Here is a 25,531-nt window from a genome sequence, read left to right as displayed (position 1 = left end):
TGTGTGTAGATTTAGCTAGCCAGTTCTGGCCATACACAGTATGCATAGGCACGAACTGTTTTCTTTCTTATCATGCTATACCTTTGAAAATGATTTTTGCTAATCTGGGTTCATCTCTAGCAGAAGAGATAAATAAGCCTATCCAACCTATTTAAACTTACACACACACACACACACACACACACACACACACACACACACACACACACACACACACACACACACACACACACACACACACAGACACAGAGCCTTTCTCCAAAATTAATTTGCAGAGTCACAGCTTTGTATGCTTTGCAGTGCATAATCATGCAGGTCAAACAGCTGCCACTGAATACTGATTCTGGATTATTAATGTAAATCAATTCCATTTCACTGTTGAAATCTCAACATATAAATCATATATGAAGATGTCACAACTTAACGCTAGCCAGCCAAACACAGATGTTAATAATCTTCTTCGCAAATTTTTACGATTGTGACAGCTCAGAGTGCAATCTCAAATCAACACCACACCTATTCAGATAGTTTGAACAGCAGGTCTTTGAGATCATACCTCAAAGCTCACACACTGACACCCACATGCATAATGACTAACACAATGACACACCATCAGCAGATAGACATTTCTCATTTTGCATCATGTCAGGCAATTTTGAGGCAAATAGGAAATACGGTTTAGAAGAAAAAATAAAAATATATATATATATAATATATGTCAACTTTTCAAAGTGAAATGTTAAAGAATACCAAACAGGTAAAGACCTATTTTCAGCATTAAGGAGAACTAAACACCAATTATGTCAGTGGGGGTACATCCACTGAAAACAAGACCAGCCCCTTTTTGCTTGTAATCTATTTCAAGCAGGAAGGAAACTATTAAAGAAAAAAAAACATTTCAGACATTTGACCTTGATGTGACCTCGACCCTATTGGGATTAATTCCAAAATCGTATCAGTTTATCTGCTGCATTGAATGATAAGTTCACATACATTTTCACACAACCAATCATTCTTGAGATATCGGGCTAAAGAGAATCAGAAGAATTCACAAACAACCTGCAAACATAATGCCTTCACAGTCTAGTGTAATAAATAATAAATGAGGTAATAAAGGAAGATGGGACAACAGGTCACTAGTAACTGACTTAGTTAAGTGTAACATCAAGTGGATAATTCGTGTGACGTTGATATATTATTAAAGAAAAACATTTCTTTAGAAATCTTAAGAAAATCTTGAGAAAAGAACGTGATAATTCTTTCTTGAGAAAAGTCCCCGAGTGAGTCATTGCTCCAAATGTATCTCACAACTTTCCCACTCTTCATCGCATCCCAAGTCATAATCCTGTGATCTTCCTGGACAACTCTTCGATCTCACCTCCGATCTCAACATCGCTAATGTGACATGCTCATGCTGATTTCTCCTTTCAAACATCAGAAGGATTTCATTCCACACAGGCCACTCGGGTGCTTGTTCAGTCACTTGTCATTGTGACTTGCAACTCCTGGCAGGTTTGCTTCCTAACAACATTCAACTTCTGCAACTGAATTCAAATGCAGCTGCATGACTTGCTCTTAACCTTTCTAATTTCTCCTACACCACCCCTTTTCGATGCTTCCTCCATTGACTTCCTGTAGTAACCTGAATCAGATTTAAAAACACTGCTGCTTGACCACAAAAATAAAAACGGATTAGAACTCCTCTACCTCATGGCACTGATCTCACTCTGTGCTGCATTATGCTCCCTTGATCCTTTAGTACCGTTATCTGGTCCCACCATTTCTCAGGGTACAAGGGAAGCATGCTTCAAGATTTTTGTCTGTTCTGAAACTAAACTAAAACTAAAACTCTTTGTATGTTTATTATTTTACATTCCTTGTCAACAGAGTTATTAGACTGGTTTTATTTTCAGTCTATGACCTAAATCCTCAGTGATCACACTGTAGTTGTCTCTATTGTTCATGTGTATCTACACAGATTTTGGAGTTACTTAACATACAATGAGACATGAGAAATGACCCGTGTTTTAGCTGCATGATTGCAAACCAAAGTACTAATGGTTATTCATCGCAATTTCGAAAATGGATTCTAAGTTGTTAACAAAAGCTAACCCAGCATGACCATCTGCTTATTTATTATGTAATTGTTATATGTTGTATTGCTATTGTAAATTGACATGCTATTGGTGTCGATTATCATTTTTTGACAGCCTTTTATTGGAGTTGATAGCTCTCTCACATGGTAACCTTATGGAACACCAAACACACACACACACACACACACACACACACACACACACACACACACATACACACACTGTATGTATTTTGCATTTACTGATACATGGGATGCTAAAGCAAAATTTTTTGAAAGAGCATCCTAACACATCATAACATTTTGGAGATTTGGCTTATTGTGTCTTTTCACAGAAATCTTCTTTAAAGTCACTGAACTTTCTCCATGTGTTTGTTAAAAGAGTCTGTATGTTATGTTAAAGTCATATTTATCGAGTCATTCTATTCAGCGTAATGTCACACACACATACTCAGACACATACGTAAACATAGCGAAACAGATAACGAAGTGCTTTACGCTTCACGCTAACTAAGAGGGGATGTTAAGAGAGACCATAGAAAGGACAGCTGTTTCTTTGTGGTATGACACTGGGTCTCTCAAACACTGCCACTGTATGGAAATGTGAGATCTTTCCCTCTGTCGTTTTATCAGACTGCATCCTTTACACAAGCCCTTACATAGAAATATACACACTAGTTCAGGTCTTGGGGTATAAAAATACCAGAGTGAGACATCAAAGACTTGACACAAGCTCATACAAACAGAGGAAGAGGATCGATGTTGAGAGCTTCAGTAAACATGGCGCGATTACACTACTTCTCTATACAGAAGCTCTGCCAGGACCAAACACTTATTAACTAGTACTGATAAAACTACACCAATATATAAATGTCTCTTGATGATCATTTTAATGTTTAAGTGAAAAAGATACAAAAATGTATTTTCTTTTTGCAACCTGGATCGTTTTCTTTTAATCAAATAAAAATCGATAGCTACACCCATTTTTATTATAATGAGGTAAATATTAAATAATTCCGGGTAATCTTTTATGATCATTTAGTGCTGCTTTACTAAAACATTATTGTATAGAGAACCAAACAAAAAAAATTAAGCTGCCTATTGATTCTACATTCTTACCTGTACGATACTGAAACACTGTTTTACATTTATCCTTCCATATGCGTCATCCATTCACATGACCAGCTTTGAAACATTGCACTGATTTAAACTAATGATTATTGTAACCATGTATTAGTATGTTGTCTGTGATATCCTTTTTTACATCTTTATTTGCATTTATGGAGTTTTGTTTGTGAATAAAAAGCACTTAAATTGGCATCAAACTTTTACAAGATGTAAGTGGGTTCTCATGCTTCTTTGCACCCTAATGAGCACCCAATTTTTATACCAGTTTTCTTTTTTTTGGGTATTTATTTTATGATGTTTATAATATAAAATCATTCATCTCATCATCTTCTCCCGCTTATCCGTAATTCGGGTCGCGGGGGCAGCAGTCTAAGCAGATTCCCCAGACACTATGGTCCTGCAGGTGGTGAGCCCACGGGAAGGCGGCCCCACGTCGCTCCGACGTCACGGTCCTTGATTTATTTTTCTCGTAAGGGTCCCCTGGAGCATAGAGGGTTAAGGGCCTTGCTCAAGGGCCCAAGAGTGGCAGCTTGGCGATACCGGGGCTTGAACCCCCGACCTGTAACCCAGCGCCTTAACCGCTGGAGCCACCACTCCCCCCATATATAATATAATGAATATAAAATCAGTAGAACAAAAAATAAGAAAATAATTCCAAAAAACATTTATTATATTCCAAATGAAATATTTTTAAAAAATATTTCTGTCACAAAAAGGTAACATATTATGCATTAGACCACTTTTTTTTTTAACAAATAACAATATCTTGCAGAATCCAAAGCAAATAGGTTTGTTCAATTCTGAAAACTGTGACAGATTCTCCAAGATGTTTAAAATTGGCAAGACCATTTTCTTAGAAAACTGCACAGATGCATTCTAACAGTTGTCAAGCGAAAACTATTCCCTTTGTTAAGTTTACTGTTGTTGGATGCATTTTAAATACATTTTGATTAATACAAAAATAATATATGCAATTGTTATTGAAGGCATCTTTGCGTTTAGCATTTTTTTCTACCCTGGTCCAATCAACCTTTGTCTAAAAGTATGCATACATACATACAGTACATGTAAAAGTAATAAACAAACAAACAAACAAACAATATGTGAACCATATGACATGACTTTATAGGGTTAACTACAAGAAGGATACTACACAGTATAAATAAGTTTAATGTATGATTATACGTTACGGATAAATTCTTTTATAATTTTAAGCTCTTTTAAAACCTTTTTTTTGTCTAAATATTTTGCATTTTAGTGTTATAATTCATTTGTTGCTACTCCACATTGTTGCTTCACTTCCATTTTCCGTCTTCAATTCAACATTTGTTCAAATCTTTCCTAACATGTTCCACCTTCTATTCTCTTCTCCCTTAACAATTTTTTTTTTCCAGCGTTTACAAAGCAATGCTGGAACATTTGCCACATGAGAGTTCAAGCAGGAACATTATTTCACACAGTTACTCATGTAGCTTAAAGCCCACTCAGCTTGTTCAACAGGAAATATTCAGTACTCCTGTTCTAATGAGGGTTATTTCCTTTTAGCACATAACTCTGTAGCCTGTAACACTGAGCAAACATAACTAAAACATAACTTGTAAAAATCAATCTTTCACATTCCAAAGTTTTGCGCTGTATATGGAAATGGATTTGATTTTTAGTTTCTTCTAAATAGCATATCACTTATGAAATAATTTCCAAATTCTGTAAATTCCCTTGCTAATTGTCATAGATCATAAAGGTAAAACTCCCTAACAGGAAATAATTAAAATGTCGTTATGCATTGTTCGTATTGCTTGCAAGTTGAAGGAAAAAAATTAATAAAACATATGCAGATTTATAGCATTCAAACATTATGTAAATATTAGTTTAATTTTATTTTTAAATCTTTGCATGAGTTTTGGTAGTAGAATGAAGAACATTCTTTGTGCTTGTGACTAGGGAACAGTTCAAATTCTTAATGTTTTGAAATATTGATATCTGACAAATCAACAATTCTACCCACAATATTTAGCTTCGATTGCTTATATTGCAACACTATAATTTACGTATAATTTGCCCTACATTGATGCATTTTGGGGAGTTAATGTTATTCTTTGACTGACATCCAGGACTGTGACTCCACCCAGAATGCAAACATGTATTATTTAGGTGGACTCCGAATGGATTAAACTCAGTGTTATACAAACACACATTCAAGCCCAGCGGTATGCAAACATCTCCTCAGTAGCATTATAAATGTTTTCCTCCTAATTCTGAAATGCTTGAGTTGTGTGTGCAATATAAAAATGCAGGCTTGTGAAAAACCTTAACTGTTGGGAAAGATAAGCAGTGGAGATATGTCCAAAGAACCAATCATCATCATGCTCCTGACATGATCAACCACTCAGACAAAAAGGGTCTAAATGAAGAACAATGAAAGAATAGCAGGACCTCTGTATCCTGACCTTACATGAACCTTGTGAACATTTCTGGAAATGAGGAAATAGACCCAAGCCTTTTAACATCATTCAAGATTTTTCAGAGATGGAAAACACACCCGTAACATTTTATTTATAGAATCTGTAATTGGACTTTTCCCACAAGTAATAAATACACATTCCAAATATACAGTGACATATGCTGAGCATATAAATCTCTGAGACAAAAAATATTTTGAACAATTTGTTCAACAAATTGTTCAAATTTTGAACAAGTTAAAGTGAGGCAGATAATACATCTTAGAATATGAAGTCTACTGATGGTAAGATTTAAATCATTTTATATTCAAGCACCAATGAACATCAAAAATAAATACAAATATTTCTATACACAAATCTCTTTTAATGCACAAACGTAACAGGAAATGAAACTAAACCAAACCAACCAAACGTTTGTACCAAACAGGCCACTCTGTGGTTTGATCTGTTGGGTTATAACACTGAAGTGTGGTCGGTTTATGGTGTTCATTGATAATGTTGGTCTTAGGGCTGGACAGGATTGAGATACTGGTCAAACTCACTGCGATCCAGCTGGTCAAGCATGTCCACTCGTACCTGTTCCAGGTAAAATTCTAGTGATGGTCCTCCTGAACACAGGACACAGGCACACACTTCTGCACCCCGCCAGCCCCACTGGTCTCCTCTCTGCTGCACTGCATGCTGGGAACTGTAGTATAGCTGAGGTTCTGCTGAGTATACGGACTGCTGTGGGCATGCTAAAGATGAGTTCAAGAGCACTGCTCCATCTGGAAACGTTAGCCCTCCATTCGTAAATGCTGCCATATTCTGCGATTGGCCAGGGTGATGCTGAAAACCAGGACTGTGAGGGTGTGTGTATGAGTTAGGCAGAGTGTGTGAGTGTGTGTACGGATATTGAAGAGCCTGGTTCTGGAGCATATAGCTGAGGTGAAAGTTGGGTGAGACGTTGGTTTCATTTGAAGGCATCTTGGCAGCACGCTTGTTGTTCTTGCGACGACGGGGACGGTATTTGTAGTTGGGATGGTCAATGGTGTGTTGGACCCTCAGTCTTTCCGCCTCCTGCATGTATGGACGTTTCTCTGCCAGAGACATGGCTTTCCAGGTCTTGCCTAAAGAGCACAAAAAAAATATTAGAAATTGGCCCGGAAAACTTATCAATCTTTAATTGTCCGTGTTTAGTTCTGGACAGTGGCATTCCTGATTCAGTCAATCAGATGATTAGAAAGGCCTTCATGAACACTGATCTCTGATTAGATGTGGCTCTAAATTGATATAGGCCAATGGAAGATTTGGAATGGCATTTTGTGTTTATTGTGTGCAACATATATTGTGTGTTTTATCTGTGTGTATACATTATAGGTAAAAAAATATATATGTTTCACTTACCAAGTATTTTACTCAGGTCGGTGTTTTCCAGATCTGGGTTGAGCTGCGCAAGACGTCTTCGTTCCTCTTTCGTCCAAATGATGAAGGCGTTCAGGGGTCTCCTCACTCGTGTTTCCGGTGTCGGTTTGGTTTCCGGACTGGAGCAGCTGAGCTCAGAGTCAGCCGATGCCGGGCTGGAAGGCCCTAAAACAGAAATCTCGGGCTGTCCAGACGGCGCATAACAGCGCTGCTCGCTCTCTAGTATGTCTTGCATGGCGACCATATCTAGAGACGGAAACATTCTGTCAAAGTACATGACCGTCTTTAAGACTTCTTCTTCAGCCTGTCCATGTCAATCCCAGAGTCCCAGTCGGACTTTAAGCGGAGCGCGGACCAATGGGCGCACAGAGGAGTGGATTAAAGGTGTGAGCCTCCGCAGGTTTCCCACCTAAGTGAGAACTCAGAGCAAGACCCAGAGTTCAAGAAATGATCAAATACATTCATTTTGTTTTTTAATTTTCAAGCCTACCAAATTAAAATACATGCACTCCTGGGCAAAACAAAAATGGGCCAAGATCCCAAATAGTTTGGTAATAAACGTGTAAAAAAAAAAATAGAACAAGAAATAATTGGCAAAGAAATGGGAAAGAATTTAACACAAATAACATAATAAAAAATTATCATGGGAAGGATTTCCCTTCTTTTATTTTATTTTATTTGAATATATAAGGCTTATGGGTAAACTTGCAGACAGTTTTATTACAAAAAAAGGAGAGTCCATGTAGTTTCATTAAATATAAATATCTTCATGGGTCTTTGGAAACATCTGTGTGTGAATGTAAAAATTCACATGAAACAATCGAATTTCTATTATTATTATTGAGTTCACATTTTATTGCAAAATGTATATTAGTGAGTTTCTAGCTTTCAGCCACTAAACAGTTGAATGCATTCCTGTGTTTGCCAACAAGGTGTCAGGAATGGATTTGTTTTCATTCTTGCTTTGCCAATGATTTCATATTAAGGCCATTAAATCTTTAATATTTGGATTTTTTGCCCAAGATTTTTTCATAGTCAATTTCAATGTCCTTCCAGTTAGCTATTTATATCATGATTCTTGTTTAGACTTTTTAGACATCAATGCCTGACAAGATCAAGTACTGCTGCTGTGTGTACTGCTGCCAGACGTGAGCATGCTTCAATATTTACCAGTAAAGAGTTCACGTTCAGGCCAGTCTCACCATGCCACCCTTGCCAAAATGTCTATACTCCGACCCAGTCCAATAGCTATACAGTATAATGTACATTGTAAGTCTATGTACATAGTTATAGGATGCAGATGATGACATGTATATGTTATTATAAAGGCATGTATTGACAGACGTGCGTGAGACTGAGACTTGAAAGAGCATGTTGTGAAGGTTATTTTGCTAAGCCTCAGGTTTTTGGGAACGATAAGATTCGCGCACGGAAACCTGTAACTGTAGGAAGGAAATGTGGCCTTGGAGTGGTGCACGAGCGCAACAAGCCGTGCGCACTTTATTTTCCCTTCGGACACAAAAAGAAAAAAAAAATCCCGGCCATCAAAACTCCCTGACAGAGCTCCCTATGGGATTAACCAAGGGCGGCTTTCTTACCCGAAATGTCAATATCTTTTATGGAAACAAAGTGCTGTATAGTTAAGTCTTGTAGTCAGTCCATCGTGCTTTGCAACTGAGGTGCAGAAGAATTGCACTAGTCTGCACTTTATTTTGCTACACTGGTGGGTTAATTGTCTTTCTACCTGCAGTAAAACATTCCTCATTCACACATATTTACCCAAAGAACACCTTTTCTGATAAAGCATTGTGCCTTGTGTAACTGGTACCAATAATGCATTTATTCCATCTCAGAAACTGCTTTCTTCTGCATGTTAGGCATCATGACAAACTGTATTTGAATCGAATAGCCTTGATTCAACCCAGAAAACAAAAGATTGAATCTCAAAACAACCTATGCTAACATTCGCACTTGCTGACTTTCAGAATGTTTATATGTGGGCTGTAAATATTAGCGCAAATTCATTTTAACACCACTACTTTTATTAACTAATGAACACTAAACATTTGGTTTAGCCAAGTCTCAAATCAAGCATCAAAATCCGCCATGATGCACATATCCGGCAGTTAAAAGCGTCCGTGTGGAAGCATAGCAAAAGTTAAATTTGGTTTCCTAATGATTTATGTAATTTAAAACATCATAATTACTTTAAAACATTTACAAGATTGTTTTGTCTTCATGCTCTATGTTGAATATGGTTTGAACATACATTTGCATAAAGCATTCATATTTGTTCATGCCCATGTTGATTAGAGTATTAAAACATGAAAAGGATTAATTTAATGTACATTTTACAACAGATAAATCAATCGTTCTTTACTTCACTCCATTACTTAATGTAGTGAACTTCCTTTATGTCATAATAAAAAAACAAACAAACTCTCACCCTCAGTCTATAATGAAACCACACTCTGTCATGGATTAAGCTTGGTAGTATTCTTCCTCACATGACTGCAATAGCACGAGGACATGTACATGATAAAGACATAAGTGAGTTTGCTAAATGCTGAAAGTTCATTCCATTACATTCTTCACAGAATTGAAAATAAAAAAAGAAAGTTCAATCTGACGCATTGTTTCTATTCAGGAGAAAATTCCCCTGCTGATTGTTATGCCCCTTTGTGTACAATTTTGTTCTTTTAATGTCTCTTCTATGCAAGAATGACCAAAATGAATTAGAAATGGTGCATACTGCAGTTATGTGTGTTTGAAAAACTGAGTATACATTGGAGTTTTGATGGAGAGAGTTTTATCTTGCAGTTCTAATACACACAGGAGCACTAATGGTGGAGGGGAGTTCTGGTTGGATTAATGCACCTGCTGCTGCTGCTGGTGGTGGTGGTGGTGGCGTGCGTGCGTGTGTGTGTGTGTGTGTTAGAGAGAGAGAGAGAGAGAGAGAGAGAGAGAGAGAGAGAGAGAGAGACTCCAATTCCCTGTTAATACCTCAGCAGCCATAATATAATCATGGACAGAATCGCGTTGACACCTTGATCAAACACACAGTCATCCATTCAGAACTGGCCTCGCAGTTAATTCAATGAGGCCAATGATCAAGGTTTAGATTTTTATCTGGATGGTCTAGCTCATGTCTGCGCGCCGGCCGGCTGCACTGAAACTTGTTTCCCCTCATCACAAAGCAGAGACGATGCGTCCGTTAATCGATACACTTCAGGTATAACACACATGTTAGACAGTCTAATGATACTGCGGGTAATCAAATTGGAAGTGAAGCGCCTCGTGCTATTTATTTTGGGTTGTGCTTTATTCTCATCACTGAGGTCACGAGAACCAGGATGATTAAGTATTTGTTAATTAGAGACTAATTTGATCTTGAGATGATGCGATGAAGGAAAATGCTCCATAAGACCAAGTAACAACATTACAAAAGCCGTCACAACAACAAGATGATGTTCGGGATGATCAAAAGCATTGAGTTGGTTTTTTATTGCATTGAAAAAAATCCAAAACCAAAAGCTTCCATCTATCATCTATAACTTCAAATGATCATTTTGCCTTTAGAAGGATATGCATGCATTTAATAAAGGGTGCATACAATTAATAATTGCGCAATTTATTATATTGGTAATATGCAATAAAAACATTGCTTTCTTGCTTAAGAATGTAGTTCGACAGTGCAATTGATAGATTGGTGGAATTTATTCGGAAAAATGAAAATGAAATAAATGTACAAATAAATATGATAGCAGCTGCAGGAATAGGAGTCGAAGTGCAGTGTCGTATCGATAATGCAATCCACAAAACATATCCACCTTCTAAGCTTGTACACTTCCCAAATGTGAATACACTTCTTATGATGTATCGATTTGCATACAAAAGGAGCGAAATGACAGCACACCAATACACATTTCTCTGGTGGCTTAATGTGTGTTTACACTAATAAGTGATTCCTTTTTTCTGGGTAAAAGCTGCGCTGTAGAGCAGAAGTGCCGAATCCACATGTGCGCGTGAACGCGAGCGCAGGCCGCTAACGGGGTTAGTTAATGACAGCGCGCGACTCAGCGTGAATACAATAATGTTAGTAGTTTCGGTTGACATTTGCACCATGACAGGAAATATATATGGTGCAAATCATATTTAATTAAATGTAAAATCACATTGGCCAGTGAGTAGGTTACAATATACAGTTAAAAAAAAAAAAAAAAAAAAAATATATATATATATATATATATATTTTTTTTTTTCACTGGCCAATGCCATATTTCGTTGTCATTGCATAATTTGCATCTTAAGTGTGTATATTTTTCTTGCAAAATGTGTATGTAGTATAAAGTATCTACAACAATAGTCTTTTAAGATCTATTGATATATGTTGAACAATTTTTTTTTATATTTATATATACAGACATTTGCATGTAACAGACACACAGTCAAATAAACTTACATTATTTCAATCTAATACATTTTTAATCTGAGAAGTAAAAGTACAATGCAATTATGTACCCTAATAATATTCCTTCTCAATTATATTACTTTAACTGAGAGGACAATCATTCAGGACTTATCTATAAGGTATCTATAAGGTATTTGAGGGCAACACCAACACCCAAGCATTTGTACTTTGAAACTGCTGAATAATTGTATTGTTTGTTTATTATTACTACCTCCCAAGGGAACGTGGATGAAAACTAGCTATCGTCCAAATTCGGTACAATGCATCAAATGTAAAATTCTATGTTAAAATTGTACACGATCCCTTTTCAAATAAATGTTAATTAAAAAAAAGTTGTTGTTTTTTTCCAGAGATTGTAGGCTGATTTGGCGGGGTATTCCTATTTGAATGCAAAGAAAATTTAACCTGCCTAATAAACCCAAAGGGCATGTATTCATTCATTCATTCATTCATTCATTCATCCATTCATCCATTCATTCATCCATTCACTTAATCATTTATCAGGGAGCGTTTACAGGAAACATTTGGTACAAGATTTGAATAAACATGAAAGTGGGAAGTCAGCATCTCTAACTGAGGACTTCTTTAACCGAAAATAATGGCAGTAATTATAATAATATTAATATTATTAATAATAATAATAACAATAATAATAATAATAATAATAATAATAATAATAATAATTACTTTGTTATCATTATTATTATTAATACAATTATTATTTTAACACCTATAAAGTAAAATGCTATCCTATGCTATACTGCAATGGATGCGTGTCCATTGCAGTGCACACTAATAATATCTACATATTCATTTTTACTCATATCAAAATAGTTTTACAAGTGAAGAAATACAAATTTAAAAAAAAAATGCTATTTGAAATAATAATGCAGAATACACCACCCAGAGAGTGATACATGAATATAAATATAAAAGAATTAAAATAATATATAAGATTCTCTTTGGAATACTGTTTAGAAAATTTTATTTCACCTTTATATGTACCTGTATATAGAGTTGTGTGTGGGCGTGTGTTAAATGTTGGCGCAGATCATCTGGAATGTGGTAATCCACAGCTAGATTGTGTGCAATTGAATGACCTCTGTGCTGTGTGAATGGGGATTGTCTTGAACACAATGTTCCATTGTATTGGACAGCAGACATATATGAGACTGAGCAGAACAGTGTCAGAACAGAGCAGAGCCAGTAAGTGTGAGGAACTCTGGAGAATTTGCACCTCTTTCCCCATGTCCAGATCATGTTATGCTGGGATATACTTCTTGGAAATATTGGGTCATGTAGAACTGGTTGGATTTACCTGCTGGATACGGCAGCGCAAAACATTGGGCTGCTTTGGACTGCATACTTGGACTGGGTGGGCTAAGGGCTACATGGACTAAGTGTTTCTTCTGACTACTAAAAGTCTGATGAAGCTTTTCATTTCTTTTTTTTTTTGGCTGTTTTACATAATACGTTTTGGGATTTTGCAGAAATGTGTGCATATTGAATCCCTTTATGTACTAACTTTCTATACTTTGCATGTGAAATTTTATTTAATGACAGTTATGAGGAAAGGTTCTCTATCTGAGAACGATTTTGTTTTTGGTAGAGACAAACATGACAAAAGCAGAAGGGCAACTATGTTTCGAAGATCTTTATCACATAACATTTGAGTGTGCGTGTGTGTGTATGTGTGTGCAAGAGAGTGGGTGAAAGAGAGTGTGAGAGCAAGAGGCTCTTCCCTACAGAGCTGCATTAAATGGGCATTGTTTTAGTATCAAACTGCATTGTGTCAGCTGCCAGTGGAATCAGATAGGTGTACAGACCTCATCCTTTCACCCTCTGTTTCTCCAGCAGATAAGCAGGTGAGTATGAGTACAGTCTGAGTGTATTGCCCCACACCCCCTCCTCAAACAGGGGTCTGGGGCCTGTAAGACAACACACAAACACACACCCACAGAGGATTACAAGACCCCTGGGGCACTGTGCTTACAGAGGCCTCATTAGTGAAACACAATGACACCCCACCTCTCAGAGTAGATAATACACAAACACATGCATTTGCACGCACCCGCCACACACACACACACACACACACACACACACACACACACACACACACACACACACACACACACACACACACACACACACACACACAGAATAATCTTTTTATATGTACATCTTTTTATAATTTGCAATATTAAGTGCTTTTTCAAGTTTTATTAAAGTTGAATTGAGCAATTCCAATATGATCAACACAAGATGTGACTTTTGTAAGACAGTAATATATATATATATATACATTTTATAGTTTCTAGTTTCTATATTCACTGTGAAACTGCATTTTATATTGTGTATTTGGAATTGTAATATAAAACTGATGACCTACACATGTTTTTGAGCAGTTTTTTTTGCCACTGAAACCACAGCAGCATAACGTGAGTGTAGTTATTGTACAAATAACATTAAATTGAAAATACATCATATTCAAAATGCTAAAGCTCTGACTAATTATTTAGAGTTTTATATCGATTAAATTTGTGACCACACATTGTTGACCCCTAACACCAGTCCAATCCTAGTCATGTCAAAGGTGCACTTGGAACACATGAGCCTTTGAAGAGAAAGAGTGAGAGAGAGAGAGAGAGAGAGAGAGAGAGAGAGAGAGAGAGAGAGAGAGAGAGAGAGAGAGAGAGAGAGAGAGAGAAAGAGAGAGTAAGAGTAAGAGTAAGAGTAAGTGTATGTATGTGTGTGTGTGTGTTTGTGTGTGTGTGTTAAAGGATTTATAGCACACTAGCATTCAGTGCTAATGCTGAATTGTATTCCAGTTGGTGTATGTGATAAGACGGCATTATCAGCCCCTGGCCCCCCTGAAACTATTGTTCACCTCTCAAGCAGCTGTGATCAACTACTGTATGTCACAGCAGGCTACTGCACTGTATTCAGCTCTGAACCTAACACACACGCATACAAAGAGGCATTCCAGTTCACACACATACACACGCACACACTTTTTTACAAGGGGGTTTCCAAAGTGCAATTTATACAGAATTGCTGTTTATTGTCTAGGCAACCTAATACTAACCTTACATAATGCACATGTAAGTTAATATTAGCAAAGGATTTATTCTGGTTCCTTTAGTATAGTATAGTATAGTATAGTATAGTATAGTATAGTATAGTATAGTATAGTATAGTATAGTATAGAATAGTATAGTATATTATAGTATAGTATATTGTAAAATATAGTATAGTATAGTATAGAATAGTATAGTATAGTATAGTATAGTATACAGTACAGTATATTATATTAAAATATAGTATAGTATAGAATACATTACAGTATAGTATAATATAGAATAGGGTACAGTACAGTATATTATCTTACAGTATATTATAGTATAAAATACAGTACAGTATATTACATTACAGTATAGTATAGAATACAGTACAGTACAGTATATTACATTACAGTATAGTATCGTATAGAATAGAGTATAGTATAGTATAGTATAGTATAGTATAGTATAGTATAGAATAGTATAGTATAGAATAGTATAGTATAGTATAGTATAGTATATTAAAATATAGTATAGTATAGTATAGAATAGTATAGTATAGTATAGTATACAGTACAGTATATTATATTAAAATATAGTATAGTATAGAATACATTACAGTATAGTATAATATAGAATAGGGTACAGTACAGTATATTATCTTACAGTATATTATAGTATAAAATACAGTACAGTATATTACATTACAGTATAGTATAGAATACAGTACAGTACAGTATATTACATTACAGTATAGTATCGTATAGAATAGAGTATAGTATAGTATAGTATAGTATAGTATAGTATAGTATAGTATAGAATAGTATAGTATAGTATAGTATAGTATAGTATAGTATATTAAAATATAGTATAGAATAGTATAGTATAGTATAGTATAGTATACAGTACAGTATATTATATTAAAATATAGTATAGTATGGAATACATTACAGTATAGTATAATATAGAATAGGGTACAGTACAGTATATTATCTTACAGTATATTATAGTATAAAATACAGTACAGTATATTACATTACAGTATAGTATAGAATACAGTACAGTACAGTATATTACATTACAGTATAGTATCGTATAGAATAGAGTATAGTATAGTATAGTATAGTATAGTATAGTATAGTATAGTATAGTATAGTATAGTATAGTACAGGTAGTCAACTTACAACCATTCGACTTTACGACCACAAGCCGCGGGGTACGACAGTGCGTACCAGCTTCCGGCAGCACTACCATCTCCACGACTTTGAAAGATAAAGAAAGAATTCGTGAATCAAAATGGTGTAGAGATGATACAAATGGCATAAAATGAACAAATACTACTTAGAGATTTTCATAACATCATTTCACAATACTGTACATATAGCCTACTCTACTTACGACCAAATCGTGTTACGACCGGGCCTGTCGGAACCAATCGTGGTTCCAAGTCGACGACTACCTGTATAGTATAGTATAGTATAGTATAGTATAGTATAGTATAGTATAGTATAGTATAGTATAAAGTGTAAATAAATTTAAACAAATCTTTGTGTGAAGCAGCTGAAAACTTCCTGAAAATTCAGTATTATGTAATACAGATGTATTATACAAATGACCTCAATTTCAATACAATTGATTATTAATATCTTATTATCTGTTTCATTCCTATATAGCCTTTTCAATTAATTAACATTTCATTCATAAATAAGCTGGGGGTTATTGAGCTTTGGCAGTACACATTTATTCCCAATTTGGTGTTTTAATAATGTTTCACTCGAATCAGTAGTGTGCTTTATTTTAGCTTTATTTTGCTTTAGATTTATGCTTATACGGCTACAAAGACATTAGTAGAATTAGGTGCTGATGTAGAGTGTAAACAGCTTTCCAAATCATTCTAAAGGTATTCAATAGGGTTGAGGATAGAGCTCTATAATAGGCCACTCAAGATTTTACACCATAAACCGACTGAAACATATCTCCCTGGAGCTCACTTTGTGCACAGGGGCATTGTAATGCTGAAACAGGATTGAGTCTTCTTGTTCAAGTGAAAATGAATAGTGCTATTGCATCCAAAGACATGCTTAACATTTACAGTATGTGCCTCAAACTTTGTGGTAACAGTTCAGGGAAGAACCACATATAGACGAAAAAACATGTCCTAATACTTTTATCCATACAGTGTATGTATACATTTAATATGCATGTGTCATTTATATATATATCCAAGACTTCACATCATTTTATGCTTATCATTTGAGTAGCATTTATTGTGCTCAATCTTAATGACTAATGAAAACTGTGGGCGGTCTTATAAATCGTGAGTAATAGGGATGTGACATGTTTAATCGTGGCAATTTTTGAAATCATTCACTACTCTTCTAAATTATATTCCAGAATATTATTATGGTTATAATGGCATAGCATTTTACTCTAATTATTATTGTACTACTCCTCAGTTTAAGATGTTAACCATGTAAAAACAAGAATGTTTTACACTGAATAAAGCATTTACAAAACAAAAATAAAAAAGTAGAGAATAGCCAGTGTTTAATAACTGAAGTAGGTCTTGTGTCTGTTTTCATTAGAAAACAGAGACACAACAAGAAATGTTTTTTCCTGCGTGGGGAACACACAGGCAGGTCATGGTTATTAGTAAAAGTGAAAGTTCTTTAGAACCTCAAAAGACAGCTATGTCATCCAATTACTAATAACTAAATTACATAGTGTTACATGAACATCTGCATGATCTATGTGTTGATGTGTGACATTTTAGTTTTTTTGTGAAATTCAAATTTAGGGACCTGAAAAAGACCTCGAGTTTACTCAATTTACTCACCACCCAGAATTAATGGATCAGTGAAGTTCACACAAAGCTACATTTGGTAGCTGAAATCTTTGGACATGAAAGTATTTGCTCTCATTTGAACTGAGCACTGAGTACATGCAAAAGGACCCTAAAACAGATTGTTTTCTCGCAGGAACATTTTTAACTCTAGAAAGAAAATCTAAAAAAAACATGTAATCCATTTACCTAAATATTAAAAAGTTATACTTGAGTCCACAGTTAATGCATTCGAGAGAATTTTACTGAATTTGTATCTGTCATTCTCTTTCACTTTTTGACACACACACACACACACACACACACACACACACACACACACACACACACACACACACACACAAACACACATGTACACACTCAGTGGGTTTGGTGTTCAGTGTGTGCTGAACACTGGCTCTCTGCTGCTTTGAAGATAAGCACTGGTGTTCGTTCATAAACACTGATTGTGGCCTCGCTTTCCTGAGATTTTGATTTATTTAGAGAGTTGCGCTGAGAGCAGTCGGACCTCTCTTCCTGCCCTTTTCTGGCCATGTAAATCTCGCTTTATTATTGGCGGCAGGAAAACACTCCATCATACACATGCGCCACCCTCGGTTCACCTCAAGGCCCAGTGTGGACAGATCAGCCCAAAAGACTAGCCTACTGGGACTTGGATGGAAAAAGATATTAAAATGCTCCAAGACGAAGTTCAGTTTACAGCAACTCCAGGACGAGGGTGATAAATGACCAACAAGACAATGCAGGACCTAATCAACTATGAACTGCCCTACATAATAGCATGAGCTATTCTCCAGCTCAGCGTATTGAAAAAGTGAACAATTTATTATTTTTAATAGCAAAATCAAATGCTAATAAATTGAAAATAAATAAATGCTTTATTGAATCTTGTATGAAAGAAAACATGATTTAAGCAAACTGAGCACATATCTCTCTTTTTCTTATTCACACACACACACACACACACACACACACACACACACACACACACACACCAAAGTCAACACAAACATGTGCTTCCTTCGATAAAGCCAAAGGAGACTCAGGCTGCCTTGTGACAATATCTGTAAGCCTGTGCTATAAATAGACTGTAGTAACCCCTGTTTGCAAAGCTCAGGGGAAAAAATGGCTGAAAAGGGTCAAGTGATCTCATATACTTTGTTGAAATATGTCCTAAACTCGTGTGCCAGTTTGTGTTGAAATATTGTCTTTACGTAACACCCATGAAGTAAGAAAGTCAAGGCAGTAAAATTTTATTTAAATTACTTAACAAATTACTTATTAATTTCTTATTGATAAAATACTTATTAAAACGTATTGAGACTCAACTAGACGATAAAACCTATAGACTATCAATACCCAGCTTCCAATCATAACCTATCAGTGCTCATGGGTGAAATATTTGCCTATTGTGCAACAGTCGATAATGCCATTATTTGATCTGTATTTTCTTCATTAGCCACATTTCTTCCAGAATTCAGTCAGAATGTCAGGAATGTGTCTGGTAAATGAGGACCCTTCACCTCAGGACATATTATAACACGATCATCACTAAGCTTTGGAAAGTATACAGGAAATATCTTCGCACCTTTGATGTCATTGCAAAGACCAAAAGGTTTTCCTCTTGTATCAGACTTCATCTCTAATACCTAATCAAATTTTTTTCCCTCCAGCAATGCTGGTGGAGAATCAACACCTCAGTCAGGATACAGCTGTTTGTGAGTAACACCACGTTCACAGCCGCTTAGCCTGGTTGCCATTTACATACACACAAAACAGAGGCTGGAGAAATGCAGCTGGTTCCTGTTTTCACATCCCAAAGCCTTGTGTTTTTCCAGCGTTTCCCGCTCACCTGCTCCACTTGATCCTAATTTCTTCACTTCAGAAATGCCTTTGGTACACTCTCAAAAATTAAAGAAACTCTAAACTGTACATTTTTGTTATATTTTCATAACTATATATAATTTGTCTTCCTTAGTATATGTCTGGATGTATGAATGCGGTTACTGCTGCTACAAATGTGAAAGCACAGAAGGGTCTAAAATGCCTGACGACTCATAAAGACGTTGGCTTTCAGAAGATTGTGAGTGTAAAAAGTAAAAGTTCTGCCACTGCTGGTCCCTTGAAGAAGAAAAAAACCCAATTGTTCAGATGTATTAATGAGAATTGCAAATTGTTAAGATAAAAGGCTGTACTGTAGCATAAACATTTTTCTTCACAAGAATTCCTGTTTCAAAATGACATTGAGTCTGTACACAAGGCAACAATCATGGTTTCCTAATACTGGTGTGGAAGCACATTGAACACCTTTTGAATGGAATTCCAACTGGTTTTTAACGATCCTGTGGTGAATAAGTACGAATTCCCTCAGTCATATTCCAAAATCTATTAAAAGGCTTCTTAAAAGAATGGACCAACTCCATGTTAATGCTAATGGTTTTGGGAAGGGTCATTCAGCAATTAGATGTGAGAGTCAGGCGTCCACCTACTAGTAGACATGGTGTATAAGAAGACATAAATTGCAAAAGACCTAGGCTTGAGTATTACCTCATTAACATGTCAAGTCAAGACGCTTTTATTGTCATTTCAACTATATATATAGCTGAAGCAGTACACAGTAAAATGAGACAACGTTCCTCCAGAACCCTGGTGCTACATAAAACAACATAGAGCAACATCACAAAACACAAAGCTAAGGACTAAACTTAAGTTGTTCTGGCTACATAAAGAGGGATGAGAGACTCTGATGATCTTCTCACTACACTCTGTAGAGTTTTGTGATCCAAGGCAGTGATGCAGCTGCTCAGTATGCTCTCAATAGTGTCTCTCTAAGGAAAAGTACAGGGGGGTCCCTTTATTTCTTAGAATGTAAAACATCTTTGCCAGCTGGTAAAATATTTTCTGACTTATACATTACTTAAATACATTTATTTTACCATACATTTTTTGCAGTAATTTAGGAGCTTTATCCTTGACAGAAGATCACCTACTATCTTGGTCTGTAGTTTGGTCAGACTAAGTAAGTAAGTAAGTAATTTTCCAGGATGGTCCATTAAGAGGCTTGTCTTTTAGTGGCAGATGTTTAAAACAAGATTATATGAGGACGATAGGTTGATGATTATTGTGGTGTCTCGCAATACAGTAAGCTTCTTTCAACAGTAAGAGAAGTAGAAATGTATTCTACTTTGTACTTACTGCCAATATGTGTGGATCATACTACTGTAAAGTTCCTGACACACACACACACACACACTCTCTCTCTAAAATCTTAAAATAAGGAACGGCAATGACTAATATGGACACCTGATTTTCACATCTATACGTGGTTCTTCTCCAAACTTTGAACACAAAGTTGGAGTTATGGAATTATCTAGGATGTCTTTGTATGCAGAAGCATTAAACTTTCCCTTGCGCAGAAGATCCAAACCTGTTCCAAGCTTCATGAAGATATCCTTCACAGGGGCTGGAGTAGAAGATCTCCTGCTATAGAGCACTGACTTGAACCCTACTGAACAGCTTTGGGATGAATTGGGTTGACTGAACCCCAGATCTCCTCACCTTTCAATCAGTGCCTGACAGTATTAACACCCTTGCGACTGAATGAACACAAATCTCCACAACCACAGACCAAAATCTAGTGGAACATCTCAGAAGAGTGCACATTATTAGAAGAGAAACGGGGACTTAATGTGGAATTGGATGTTTAAGAAAAAAAAGCACATCTTGTGGTCAGGTGTCCTTATTGAGACATAAAGACATGTTAGTAATACATTTGTCTTCTTAATGACAACCGTGATTAAAACACGTGAGAAATCTTGCTATTAGTAGTCATCTAATGCAGGCACACAAACACAAGTCTACTTTGAGTCAAGCTTAAAGCATGGTGACAATTTATTACTGATTAACAAAAACATGATACATATTTACACAAACATCAATCAGATTTTGCAGGCTTTTGAGTGTCAGTAAGCTGCAATAAATATTATGAATTGTAGTACTTCAGTACATCCATGTCAGTTGGTTTAAGGATCTTCTTCTCTGCCAAATTTACGACCCAGCCTGAGGCCAAACCAAAAAAGATTTGTCGTGGGTCCTTCCTCTCTGCTAACATTTTGCACATTGTTTCCTTTGATATGTCTGGTAATCTGTAGCCGTATTTCTTTGCCAGCGCAACCCGGGCGGCCTGGACCTGCTCTGGATCAGCGAGATAACCGCGGTTATTTGCATCTATGTAATATGGAAGGAGATCTTCTCCAGGGAGCATACGCTTTGGAATGGGCTGGCCGGTCATGAAGAATGGCACTGGTTTGACAAGGATTTCTGCAGTAAAACACACACGCCCCACACACACACACACACACACACACACACACACACACACACACACACACACACACACACACACACACAAAAGCAGGTTAGACTAAATTCTACAATACTGACATCATCCATAATATTAGCAAAATGATTTACATCACGGTTTTTCAATTTTATTTCTGATTAAGGATCAACCAAACTTGTTGAAATAGATCTCTGAAGAAAGAAAGAAAGAAAGAAAGAAAGAAAGAAAGAAAGAAAGAAAGAAAGAAAGAAAGAAAGAAAGAAAGAAAGAAAGAAAAAAACAATCGCCAAGTAAAATAATAACTACTAGCTTAATAATTCATAAGTGCATTCATTGACAAAACGTCCATTATTCTAAAGTGAGCATTTTACTGAAAGGAAAAAAAAAAAAAAAAAAAAAAAAAAAACCCACATACAATAAATCTGTAACAAAAAGTTGTAACAGAGAAAATGTTAATACTGAAAACAGTATGAGAACTGGACTTTTTAAAATAAGCTAAAATTCGGGGTTTTTGAATATCAGCATGTGTGCAGCCAAAGTCATGAAGAGGTTAAGCTGATTGGCTGTTTGAAATGCTTGTTTTTTAGAGTTCGATTGGTATTTATGTTTGTTTATAAAATGTTGACTTTATTGAACAGCTATTTTTGATTTACAAAGGGTGTCATATTTTCGCCCTGTTTCTGGCACACAAAAACTCTATTTGTGCGTTTTTATGGTTTTGCTAAACTCTTTGGGTGATTTCTTGACAGTTAAACGATTTTGTTATAATTTCTTGCCTTGTATAGTTTGCAAACAACCGTTGTTTGTGCTATGCCTACTGTATAGTCCATTAGCTCCGTTTATGCACACTGTGTGACTCACCTAAGCTGCGAGGGTCATAGTAGCTGGTCGAGATTACACCCCCATTGCGTTCTACTGCAGCGATGGCACCTTCAGAAGCACGCTGAACCTCCAAATTCACCTTAGCACAGAATATGTCAGCTCCCTTGAACAGACACAAGAACAGTTAGTTGGCTCTTAATGCATAAACCTGAAAAATGACTGACTGCTGCCCCCATCTGGACAATTTGATGAACTTCAACTTAATTTTGTTGTAAGGCATTTATGCAAAAGGTAAATACAATCATTATGAAAAATAAAAATTCAGTACGAGATCATAAAAAAAACCCGAATTATCTCAGCTTGGATGCACTCCATTTTGCTGTGTAGTAAATGTGGGAGAACCAAATGCTAACCACAGCACAGCATTTCATGCATTGTGTGGCATCTTCAGTAAATTACAATAGCTTTTAAATCACACAATTAGCTGTAAAAACTGTACAAGAAAGAAGACCACATTCGATGTAGCAGAAGTTTCTTTGTGGCTGTAAATGTAGAGATGTGCACACAAAAGAACTTGTTCCTGACCATACCTTTACACATTTTTTCCATATAAAAAAAAAAAAAAAAAAAAAAAAAAAAAAAAAAAAAGTTTTCACTGTATCATACGACAATAAACAGGCGTATACAATTAAATTGCAATAAAGATTGTTATAACTTCTAAATTAAAGCAATGACTTTCCACTCAGGATTTCCTGCAACCAGAAAGCAATATAATCAAGATTGAATTGTTTTGCATTCGTTATTTCTAAATTGCATTTATGAAAAGTAATGGCAAATTCTCACTGCATTTCCCTACCCAGTGAAAATGATTTCTTAAGTATAGGAATTCTTTATATCATGCATGCATAATAATGATACCGGACAAACCTCTTCCACAAGACAGACCCCGTAGTCACGCTTGAGTGGCTGGATCGTGACTCCTCTCCCATTGACGAGCTGCGTGAGGTCTATGGGCTGAGCAGGATCCACACGGCCGAGATCTATTAAATATTGCAGCCTCCGCAGAGTGAGTGGTGGGTACTGTTGGCGACGACTGTAGACAAATACACATAACGCCCGGTTTGAATCACTATGAAAAAGATGTATAATTCTAATAACATCAGATAAGAAAGAGAGAACATAAGTAGTGTAGTCTGATCACCTGTGCCCCTCATTGTAGCCATATTTAGGAATAAGCAGGTAGAAGGGCGTCTGGCCTCCTTCAAAACCCAGACGGGGGCGATTCCCTCGCTGCCGTTCACCTTTATGACCCCGACCGCTCTTATTTCCACCATGCATCCCCCTTCCGCGACGCTTCTCCTGTAGACAAGCGTTGATTTAAGCTGTACAACCTTGAACTCCAATACACTTCCCCCTCCAAAAAAAAAAAAAAGATTTAAAGCTGATACGGGTCTTAACACCGGGACTAAGTCCCTTAAGACTTAGACCCCTATTTCAGAATTTTGTGCTCAATCTGTCCATTATAATGATGTTTTTGAACATCCTTCCAGGGCATTCAGTATGCATAAATGTATGTATGCAGGACACAAAATAAATCCTGGTTATCATACATATGTTTCAGATACAAGTTCAATTTCCAATGTTCCTAGTACTAAAAGATCTGCAGGTCTGCTTGCCAGCTATTATTAGCGAAATGGAGTATGATGCTCAATCTGAGATCAGTGATGGAATAAAAGTATATACAGTAATTAACGAAGAATCATGGATTAATAAAAATCATTATATAACGTATTTTTTACACCTCATTCTGTACATCATAACTTCTTAGTTTGTAACAGGGGGTAACCCCTTAATCCCAATATAGGAATGTATCTCCTTATTTACCTTACTGACTGAAAGGAACATGGAGAACGAGGACTTTTTAAAGAAATATTTGAGGTTAGCTAAAGAAAAGCAAACGTACTAAACTATAGTTAAACTACATTTCCAGGAGATTTTATTACTATATTCTTTATAGAAATCCACTGTATTTGCACATACATGCAGTTTAACAAGCTGGTGGTTGTTTATTGCAAATTTAAGTATAAGTATAAAAAATGACTTTGTAACTTCAGTGACTAAGTCTGAGTCTGATAAAGAGACACGATTTCTATGCTTCAACATTTTGCATCTGTTTTTAAAGCTAGCAAAGTAACTCTGAAGGCACATGCTAACAAGCTAAACCTGCTAGCAAATGATAATACACTGCTAAAGAATTGTTACTTACATTTTTCTTTGCACCGGGATTGGGCCGGAGGTTAGCTAGCGTTATCCGTGGTAAATTTCTCACAATGTCTATACTTTTCCCACCGGTTGTCTTGGATGCAGACATTTCTCTTGCTGCACATTTGCTAGTCAACCTAATATTCAAGGGCAAGTGTCATGGCGGACAAGCACGTGGTATAGAGCACCGGAAAAACATGGAGCAGGATAAGGAAGTGCAGAGAAGTGTCAAATCTCTGTACACAATTCAAGTTGTATAGACGTTGAAGCTTAAAACAGATAAATAACAGATCATAATTTATATTTATTTACGTGTATTTATATACATAAATGATGAGGAAGTATTTGATAAAAGGTTTCAACCATGTGGAGATGCCGGGGATTGAACCCGGGGCCTCATACATGCAAAGCATGCGCTCTACCACTGAGCTACATCCCCAGTACAAACCGCACCTAATCAAGGCCTAATAACATTAGATGCAGCGAAATTCTGCTATTGCTTTATGGGATATAAATACAAATTTCCAATTGTATTTGTCAACATACAGAATACGACATGTGGCGGAATGCTTATTTACGAATTAAAAGAAAATGTTTTTTTTTTTTTTAGTTAATTAAAAGTATAGCATAACTAAAAAGCATGA

The 25,531-nt window shown here is 36.1% G+C and overlaps 2 protein-coding genes across 2 annotated transcripts; both read right to left on the bottom strand.

Annotated features, from left to right (window-relative positions):
- Positions 1-5,806: 5,806 nt before the first annotated feature.
- Positions 5,807-7,395, bottom strand: sox32 (SRY-box transcription factor 32). Its single transcript, XM_083542979.1, has 2 exons — positions 7,069-7,395; positions 5,807-6,791 (listed from the first exon to the last, which is right to left on the bottom strand). The coding sequence occupies exons 1-2, from the start codon at positions 7,361-7,363 to the stop codon at positions 6,187-6,189; spliced, it is 900 nt and encodes a 299-aa protein (XP_083399105.1). The 5' UTR covers positions 7,364-7,395; the 3' UTR covers positions 5,807-6,186.
- A 13,939-nt stretch (positions 7,396-21,334) lies between these two features.
- mrpl15 (mitochondrial ribosomal protein L15) lies at positions 21,335-25,066 on the bottom strand. The gene is made up of 5 exons (XM_083540949.1): positions 24,892-25,066; positions 23,827-23,984; positions 23,553-23,718; positions 22,665-22,788; positions 21,335-21,781 (listed from the first exon to the last, which is right to left on the bottom strand). Exons 1-5 carry the CDS (start codon positions 24,994-24,996, stop codon positions 21,444-21,446), a joined length of 891 nt encoding a protein of 296 aa, XP_083397075.1. The 5' UTR covers positions 24,997-25,066; the 3' UTR covers positions 21,335-21,443.
- Between the last annotated feature and the right edge of the window lie 465 nt (positions 25,067-25,531).

Source organism: Silurus aristotelis (assembly GCF_946808225.1).
Source record: "Silurus aristotelis genome assembly, chromosome: 5".
Lineage (NCBI taxonomy): Eukaryota > Metazoa > Chordata > Actinopteri > Siluriformes > Siluridae > Silurus > Silurus aristotelis.
Note: the sequence above shows the minus strand (reverse complement) of the source record. Positions and strands in the feature narration are given on the sequence as shown.